This window comes from Salarias fasciatus, chromosome 2, assembly GCF_902148845.1.
Source record: "Salarias fasciatus chromosome 2, fSalaFa1.1, whole genome shotgun sequence".
Classification (NCBI taxonomy): Eukaryota; Metazoa; Chordata; class Actinopteri; order Blenniiformes; family Blenniidae; genus Salarias; species Salarias fasciatus.
In genome coordinates, this window is record NC_043746.1 from 10094145 (window position 1) to 10103320 (window position 9176).

At 44.6% G+C, this 9176-nt stretch overlaps 1 protein-coding gene across 1 annotated transcript in view; it reads left to right on the forward strand.

Moving 5' to 3' along the window:
* Window positions 1–8802, forward strand: part of flt4 (fms related receptor tyrosine kinase 4) — a 54228-nt gene extending 45426 nt beyond the window's left edge. Inside the window, exons 17-30 of the mRNA XM_030109340.1 lie at window positions 168–303; window positions 767–871; window positions 1491–1604; window positions 2143–2231; window positions 2473–2635; window positions 2760–2854; window positions 4983–5105; window positions 5308–5419; window positions 5722–5821; window positions 5982–6087; window positions 6167–6285; window positions 6891–7011; window positions 7180–7265; window positions 8391–8802. Of these exons, the coding sequence (XP_029965200.1) occupies window positions 168–303; window positions 767–871; window positions 1491–1604; window positions 2143–2231; window positions 2473–2635; window positions 2760–2854; window positions 4983–5105; window positions 5308–5419; window positions 5722–5821; window positions 5982–6087; window positions 6167–6285; window positions 6891–7011; window positions 7180–7265; window positions 8391–8589 (1668 nt within the window). The 3' untranslated portion in view covers window positions 8590–8802. The remainder of the gene's footprint in view (window positions 1–167; window positions 304–766; window positions 872–1490; window positions 1605–2142; window positions 2232–2472; window positions 2636–2759; window positions 2855–4982; window positions 5106–5307; window positions 5420–5721; window positions 5822–5981; window positions 6088–6166; window positions 6286–6890; window positions 7012–7179; window positions 7266–8390) is intronic.
* Window positions 8803–9176: the final 374 nt, after the last annotated feature.

Consider the following 9176-nt stretch of genomic DNA (forward strand, 5'->3'; position numbering starts at 1 on the left):
CTGCACAATACCCTTATTGCACTTCTCCCCTCTAACCTTTCCTTCTTCCGCCGCTCGTGCGTTTTGCCTTTGTGCGACACTTTCTTTCTAGTATTGCTGCATAATTGGCCCGTGCTGATCTCCCACCTCCTCACCTCGCGGTGCTCCTTCTGTCTGCGGCCCCTCAGGTTAACCCGGTAGACATAAAGACGGGCTACCTGTCAATCATCATGGACCCGGGGGAGGTGCCGCTGGACCAGCAGTGCGACTACCTGCCCTACGACTCGTCCCAGTGGGAAGTCTCCAGGGAGCGCCTGCGACTGGGTGAGTAGCTCCAGAGCAGGACGGGCGCAGGCTGCAGGAAGCAGATGACAGGGAGGTGCGTGCGCGGACAGAAAGATGTGAACGGACGGACGGACGAAACCAAATTAGTTTTCCATTTCCAGGATCCATAATGGCATGGGTTTGGATCGCCGCCAACACGGGCGCAGCGCTGCCAAGTAAAGCGCCCGTGTTGAGTCTGCGCTCGATCCCAGAGCAGCTTTTCTAAAAACACCCCGAGGAGAAGCATCTGTTCCTCCACGGCAACTTGTGGGCAACATTTGTTTTTCCAAATGTTGCCAGTCGTGTTCTAATGCCTCCCTCCTGTCTGTGGGAATGCCATGTGCATCCATCCTCTTTGTGTATTCCACGGAGACGGAAACGAACCCAGCGTAGATCCGTAAACACAAGTTTATTTTTTTTAATACATCTCTCTCGCTCTTTTTCTCTTCTTTTTCTCACACAGGGAAGGTTTTAGGACACGGAGCCTTTGGGAAAGTCATCGAAGCGTCAATCTATGGCGTCACCAAGAGCAAAAATTTGGACACCGTGGCTGTGAAAATGCTCAAAGGTGAAGGCATCTGCTTTCACCTGTATGTGATGTGTGTGTGTGTGTGGAATTATGGGGGAAAAAAAGGTTGGATTTCTGTCAGATGTTTAATATGTGGAAAATAGGGATTACTTCCAGCTGCTCCTTTTGTGAGGGCGAACGTTTTCAAGCATATTTTATAATTGTGATAGATTCTCTTCACACTTACCACAAATTCATCAGCAAAAATTGTGTGTTTAAACTGAAATTATGCATAACTACCCTGTAATTACATCTTTATATCAGTAAATGGAGGAAAGATAAGTTAATCCGTCTGATTTCTGTGTGGAATTACTCTCAAAGCTGAGTTTTAACTGGCTTATTACTTTTTATGTAAGATGTTAGAAGCTGACAGCTCAGCTAATGTGCCACAGCAGCATTACAATAATATAGCTGTCTGCGTTTTAATTAGAGAGGCCTGATTACAGGAGACAATTGACTCTTTTAATTATTCACAGCGTATTATGAAGTAGCTTTGCTATTTTTGTCAGAAGTCGCTGTCATGACAATAACTTACGAACGAACTAGGAGGTGTGCGTATGAAAGAACAACGTGTTCTTAATGCTTTTCATGGTTTTAATGTGACTTTGTGGATTTGCAGACGGGGCTACAGCCAGCGAGCACAAAGCCTTGATGTCAGAGCTGAAAATCCTGATTCACATCGGAAACCACCTGAACGTGGTGAACCTGATCGGAGCCTGCACCAAGCCGAATGGTGAGGACGGAGTTACACCCACCACATGCGCGGCACGTTTAGCTGCGATCCTGAATGCTGGGAAACAAGCTTAAGCTGGGAAAAAAAAATGTATTTACCTAAATGTTTCTGTAAGAAGATGATTGCATTTGTCAGCTGTCCTGTCACCATAACCCATCATTACTGTCTTATTCTGGGTTCCTAAATTCCTTTTTACGAACCGTTTGCAGCAGTTTTTAACCACTGTGGCTCAATATGCCTTTAACTGCAAATTAAATTAAGAGTAAAACAGCTGCCTTTTAAGAATTATTCTTTGAATTGACCGATCGAGCACGTTGCTGTACATCTGAAAGTGTTTATCCTAAGCAAAAGCAGCCCGAGCAGCTAATCTCAGACAGGAAATAATCAAGCTGAAACACACAGCCCCAAAAAATGTATTCCTTGACAATCAGCAGAAATCATTTGCATGGTTTCTATCAAGTGTAACCTGTGCTTCATTTTGTCAAACGGCGCTGTCATGATGAAATGAAATAAAGATGTGATAATGTGTAATCACCAGGTCCGCTGATGGTGATTGTGGAATACTGCAAGTACGGAAATCTGTCCAACTTCCTGCGAGCCAAGCGAGAGTTCTTCCTCCCATACAGGGTATCTAAGATCTGCAGAAAAATGAAGCAATAATCACTAATTTAATGCCTGTTTTGGCCTTTATGCGAGGCTTTTTTCTCACCACATGACGTCCTTTTCCTGTTTGCGCAGGCTTTTCTCTGTTTTTTACTTTGTTTCTTTGGTGTTTTCTGCTCAGTTCTGTGACCTGCCGCACAGACGTTTGGTAACTGCTCCTTGACTGATTTTGAAGGGTGTTGCATTGAGTCACTTCTCCTCTCAGGATCGCTCTCCGAAAACCCAGAGCCAGGTGAGGCGGATGATCGAAGCGGGTCAGATGGAGCCGAGGGCCGGTCGGCCGCCCGCCCCGTCCTCCTCCTCCCCGCTGACCGGTCCTCAGAGTCCGCCGCCCGACGCGCCTAACAAGAGTCCCGCTGTGGAGAAAAGTAAGTCATTATCCATCCGTGAGAGTAAGTGATCTGCCTCATTTCCAGACAATAAAATGTAGATTAGATGCTTTTCTCTCTGTGAAAATCCCCCTCCCCTCTGTTTCTCTCTCCCTCTCTACAGTGGATGACTTATGGAAAACTCCTCTGACTATAGAAGATCTGATATGCTACAGTTTCCAAGTTGCTCGTGGGATGGAGTTCCTGGCCTCCAGAAAGGTTTGTTATCACCACTGCACCGTCACACCGAGCATATAGATTATGTCCAGTTGTCATTAAAGGTTAGCGTTAAAGCTTTAAGGTTTAAAGGCTTGTATTTAAGAGGTGGAACCGGTAGTCAATCAATCTGTTGGCTCTTTCTTTCGTACCTTTCACAGCAGGTTTGCCGCTGCCTGACTTGTGCGTCAGTGTGTGATTTAAAAGGCAAATGTAAAGATGGAAAGGCATTTATAGCTCGGTTTTTCAGTGTCATAATGATTTATTGTTTCGTGGTTTTATAAAGTGGTTCGGAGTGTTTTCGCGCAGATCTGGATGGTAGCGGAATGAGTTTAACCTTCCCATGATGTTTGGACATCACTGCTTTAAAGATGAGAGAAAAACAAACCGAGTCTTATCACCATGGGGGATGTTCTATAAGATCTGCAGCACTGATTGAAAAGTTTCAGTGTACTTCTGTTGAAAAAACAAAAAAAAAAAGTTAATCTGATGTTAATTCGGTGGAGTGTGAGGTATCGCCTCCAAAAGGAGAGACAAGGCTTCCTCTGGAAGTTTAATTAAGTCCACTTGTCACTCTGATACTGCTAGAAATAACTAGATTAAACCTTATCTTTAACGTCTCATTAGGCATCCTGATTCCTTGGTAATTGCTCTAAACTGTTGGGTTGCGGTTTTATCGCTCTGCTATTTTAAGTTCAGACCTTTGGCTTGAATTTAAAACGGCAGCATCCTGTGAAATGTATTCTGCACGTGTTTATTTTCAGCTGGTTCGAAAAGAAACAGCCGCAAATGGTGTTAAAAAAATGTACATTACTACATACATTTACCAAGTGATACAGATAGAATAGATTAGATGAACAGTGCAAGTAAACCTATTATATTTATGATACATGTAAATTATTGTTTTTGTGTTTTTGAACTCTTTCTTTCATGAACACAAACCAAAAAATTGTGTTGTGTCTTTTTTAATAACAAGGACACCACATATTAATGAACCTATACATCTCCGATACAGCAGGTTCATTGCCAGAGCTAATTTCCATCTTCAGGCCAAAGCCAGGAACATCAAACACCACGCCACAACGCAGCAAGAACAAAAGGCAGCAAGAAGAGATTTAAGGGCAAAATCATAATCCATACTGAAAATGTTTCTGATTCCCGACCGATGAAGGCACCACAGCAACCAGGATCTGAGAGTGCAAAACTGCTGAAAGGCAATTTAATTTAATAAAGTGCTTTAAGAAGATTGCACAATGCCCGATGTCATTCCAAGTCGCTGTGTTTCAGAGTTTTAGTCTATTAAACTTTGGCCTGTTGCACAGTTTGACGCATTTCTTGTACAGTCTGCCGAGTGTTTGGACAAAGAACCGGTGAAAGAAAAGAAATCTTGTTGTGTCTTTAGTGCTAAGGGCTCTTAGTAACTTAAGTAAATTTAAGACATTCAGATGTTTCATGTCACTGATATTTACGTATTACAGCTTGTAATACCTGAATGTATAAATTTGCATGCGAATGCTCCAAAAGGCTGAAATGTCTGAAGATTGCGAGGAGTTTAGCAATTTCCCTGAGAATCAGCTCATCAGTTTTGATCATCCGACCATGCGTGTGTGGTTAACTTCACAAAATGAAGACTCCAGCACACATGTGCCGAAAACACACACAGTTTGATGGATTTAAGGGAATATTCCAGCGTGCTGTAAACAACAACGTAATTGTTCAGAGGTTTGAACAAATTGTTTCAGGGGAGGAAAGACGTGTTCCTACTTTTGAACCGAGCCAAGAGAAATGAAAGCAAACCGCAGATCCGGAGAATATGAATAGTGAGACGTAAAGCAGGCCGCGCTGATGTAATTGAGTCCTGTGAAGATTTGAGATTGATGTCTCGTGCGGTGATGACACCAAAACCAGTCCGGTCTCAGACAAAGCCCAGCGCTCAGACACACACTCAAAAATGAAACTGTTCTGATAACGCTCAAGTTCATTCAGTCAAATCACGTCGTCACTTCTCTCATTGTGAAAAACAACAATAACACACAAAAACAAGGTGGAAACAGTGCATGCAAACAACACACAGGCACAAACAGTTGTCTGCAGCGTTGTGATGCATGCCCGCTGCTGTGTGTATCCTCAGTGTATCCACAGAGACCTGGCAGCCCGGAACATTCTCCTGTCAGAGAGCAACATTGTGAAGATCTGTGACTTCGGCCTGGCCAGAGACATATACAAAGATCCCGACTACGTCAGGAAAGGCAACGTAAGGCACCCCCACGCTCACTGCACCCAGACTTCACCTCCTGGGTTTGTTTATCCATTTCTATTAACTCCTCAAAACACCAGGAACACCTTCGTGCTTCTGTTTCTGACCACCAGCATGATGATAAAATGTATTGGCAGGTGTCATTTCTATTTATACGACTGCTGAGTATTGTCCATCTGTTTTTTTAATGCTCCCTCAGGCTCGCCTGCCTTTGAAGTGGATGGCTCCGGAGAGCATCTTTGACAAAGTGTACACCAGTCAGAGTGATGTGTGGTCGTTCGGAGTCCTCCTCTGGGAAATCTTTTCTCTCGGTAAAATCTGCATGTGCATTCTTATCTCAGCCAGAGACGCTCGTTTATTTACAATCAGAGAAAGAGTGTTTAAAAGCACCCATGCATTTCTGTTCTTGTCAGAAACAATTACAGTTTATCCTTTGTTCGGTTATCAAAGCAATGAGACTCTTCCTCCCTGTCACACACACACACACACACACACACACACACACACACACACACACACACACACACACACACACACACACACACACACACACACAGAGCGTTTATCTCTCTTTAGCTGATGCATCGATTTGTGTGTTTTTGTCCTGCTCCAGGGGCATCTCCTTACCCAGGGGTGCAGATCGATGAAGACTTTTGTAAGCGGCTGAAAGATGGCGTCAGGATGAGGGCGCCGGACACTGCCTCCCCGGAAATGTGAGGACAGCTCCCTTACATTTCCCACTCAGAGATCAGTAAAAGTCATTCAGTGTTTCTCACATGTCAGTCATTCAGCTGACAGGGAATAAGACTGAATGGAGATTTGTGTGTTGATTGAGGCCTGGTCTTGTTGTGACGGTGCGCCCTCTGCTGGCAGATATGGCATCATGCTGGCCTGCTGGCAGGGCGAGCCCACCGAGAGGCCCACCTTCCCTGCCCTGGTCCAGATCCTGGGGGATCTGCTGCAGGACAACGGTCTGCCTGTAAGGAAGAGCACCCCTGACATGTCTCGGCTTTGGTCTGTGAGCGGTTTCTGACTCTTACTGATCCGGTTTTCTTCAGGAGGGAAAGGAAGACGCGGCTCTGAACCAGTCCTCAGAGGACGATGGTTTCTCCCAGGGCTCCTCTCGCCCTGCGTCTGAGGAGGACTTCAGACTGGCATGCAACACGCTGCCCACAAGGTACCAGAGGACATTAGGAATCATGTGAAGTTCAGGAAACAATGTTTTTAAAGCTCTGTGAAGTGGAATTCACTCTTTAACACTTTACACCCCCCCCTGCTATGAAGGACCTTTGTGAGTTCTGTTGGTCCCTGTTGAACACAGCAGCAATGTTTACTGTAAATTCAACTGACTTCATCACCAGGTGGCGCTCATGCTCAGCTATTTCTCATTTAGATGTCCAGTTAATAATCTGAACTACATATTTTCAGCCTCTTCAGGACAAGATGCATGAAGGAGCACAAAGAGAATCTTAATCTTTATAGTGGGAAGATTGAAAAAAACCCTGTTCATGGAGATGTTTTAACTGTGGAAGTGTTTAGAGTGCAAAAGGTACTTCCTCATTCTCCTCAGGATGTAAGACACATTTGTTTTTATTTTGCTTTTGAGAAGCTGCCCGGATGTTTGTTTCACTGTGTGCACTACATAGTTTCATTGATGCGTCTAAGATGACGTCCGCCTCTTTGTTTGAGTCACGGCTCCTGGACTTCCTGTCTCATTACTGCTCACTCTGTCAGCGGTAATTCCTCACAGCTCTGATAATCTCTCGATAACCTCCTGACCAGGTATTATAACTGCGTTCCTTTTGCTGGCTGTGCGTTTGTGGGGCCGTCGAAGACGTGTCAGCCCAGAGTGAAGACATTTGAAGAGTTTCCCCTGGAGATGCATCAGCAGAAAGCTCCGCAGGTCAGCTCTTTATCTTCTGATCAGCCTCTGATAATGGGAACTGGCTGGTGACCTTTTATTAATGGCACCGGGCTTTGAGAAGTTTGCTCTCCTGTAATAACCTAAAATAGTTGGGAGGTCAAGTGAAGACATTGAATTGACATGGTATCAAACCGTGTTTCCTCCCAGGACAGCCAGACGGACAGCGGGATGGTTCTGGCCTCGGAGGAATTCGAGAGACTGGAGCACAGCCACAGGGGAGCCGCCTCAAAAAGGTTAATCGTATGAAAGCTGTGATCCGGAGCGGTGTGTGTGGAGGCTGGGAGTGGCTCGCAGGAGCGCCGGGGCCCGGACGGCTCTCTTCACACTGCCTGACATTTGGACTGATGCATATTTATTGCTCCCTGTGAAGCAACGCGCTGACCTTTAGGGTCAGAGTGAGGCCTGCAGCGATCGTAGTGGAGCGGGTGTTTATAGAGAAAACACACTTTCTCTGCTGCTTGGTAACTGATCCATGATTATGCTCCACACTGCTTCATTCAACCAACAGTTTTGTTTACTTTTTTTTTTTGTTTTTTTTACTGTTCACATCTTGTTTGATCTGAATCAGATGAGCATTTATTTAACTTATAGAAGACAAACCTGAAAGGGAAACACCAGCAAAGGCCTGGAGGAGCACCAGCAGGTTACTGACTGTCCAGGAATTACAGCCAAATAATGAAAATAACAATTTCATTATTGATTTTACCAGTTTGTCCAATTAAAGCTGAGGGACAATAAAATTAACTGCATTTGTTCCACCGTTCCCTTAATTTAGATGTAAATACTTCCAAATTAAAACTGAAAGTTGGCAGTAAAACAGAACTTACATGTGGAGGATTTGTCGCCTAAAAAACACACTTATATGTCATGTTGTTTTTTCTTGATCCCAGATTGGTTGAAAAAGTAGAAGGAGACTTCATGCCGAGAGTCTGAGCTATTGTTGCTTTTATTTCTACTCTGTGGGAAGCTCTGCTTTCAGGTTGCTCCTTTTTACGTATGACTCATTCTTATTGACGCTCCGTCTCCTTCCATTTCTTTGAATTTAGTCCAAATATGCACTTTTACTGAAAGTGCTGCTGGCAAAAAGGTCAAACATTAATCAGAGCGATCTCAAAGTGATATTGCAAGAAAGTCTCAATGAATTTCCTTCTGTTTGTCTGAACGGTTTAGGTGGAGAATGTGATGAACTACCTTCTAATTCCTTATAGAATCTTTATCTTTTTGACTAATATCACCAGAGTTTCTTGTCAGAACATCATATTGTTGAACACTGACGTGGTACAGTGTTCAGAGTGTTTAACACTTCTATCAGTGTTTACTAGCAGCACTGACGGCTGTCTGCTTTGTTTCTTCCTCAGTCGAATGGGCAGCAGCAGCAGCACAGAGCCTCTGACGGCCTCCCACAATTCCCTGGGTCAAATCAGTGGCACCGGCAGCTCCCGGCACCGTCCCAACTTTTTCAGCCAGCTGTCGGGTCAGACCTTCTACAACAACGAGTATGGCCACCTGTCCGAGGACGGCTTCTGCGACTTCTACTCGTCGCCGGGCGCCCGCTGACTCCGCTCTCCGCCCAAAGACAGAAAAGGGATTTGTAAACCCTGATAACGCGCAGGTATTGACATGTAGTCATGTATTTGTCACAGTCAGGTAATAGAGCTATTCATCTCAAAATCCTTCTCTCCTCTCGAGCTGCTGCCTCACAAACGGACTAAACTGCACATGCCTGAAGTGCCTCAAACCAGCCACTGAGTGGCAGCATTATGACAAAAACATGCATTTTTCTATTCACACATTTATATTTTTTATCTTTTTTCTATTGATTTCTTCCTATTATTTGTACAAATTGTGACTCACATGGAAAGGAATAAAGGAATGTATCCTGTGTCTGGGTTAAATCCTTAATTGCTGCACTGCTACGGCTGGATCTGTCATTATTTCTGCTAATTACAATTTTGAAGTGCAGAGCTTTAGGTGTGAGGGAGACATGTCCCAGGCAACAGATATTTGTGGTACTTGTGTCACCCGGCGGAGGTGGATGCTCTTGGATACGCAGCGCCGCCGACAAGTAACGAGTGGAGTGAGGTAAACAGAGGGGATGTAGGGCGAATGGAGGAGTGAGTCACACTAAGCACCTCTTATCAGAG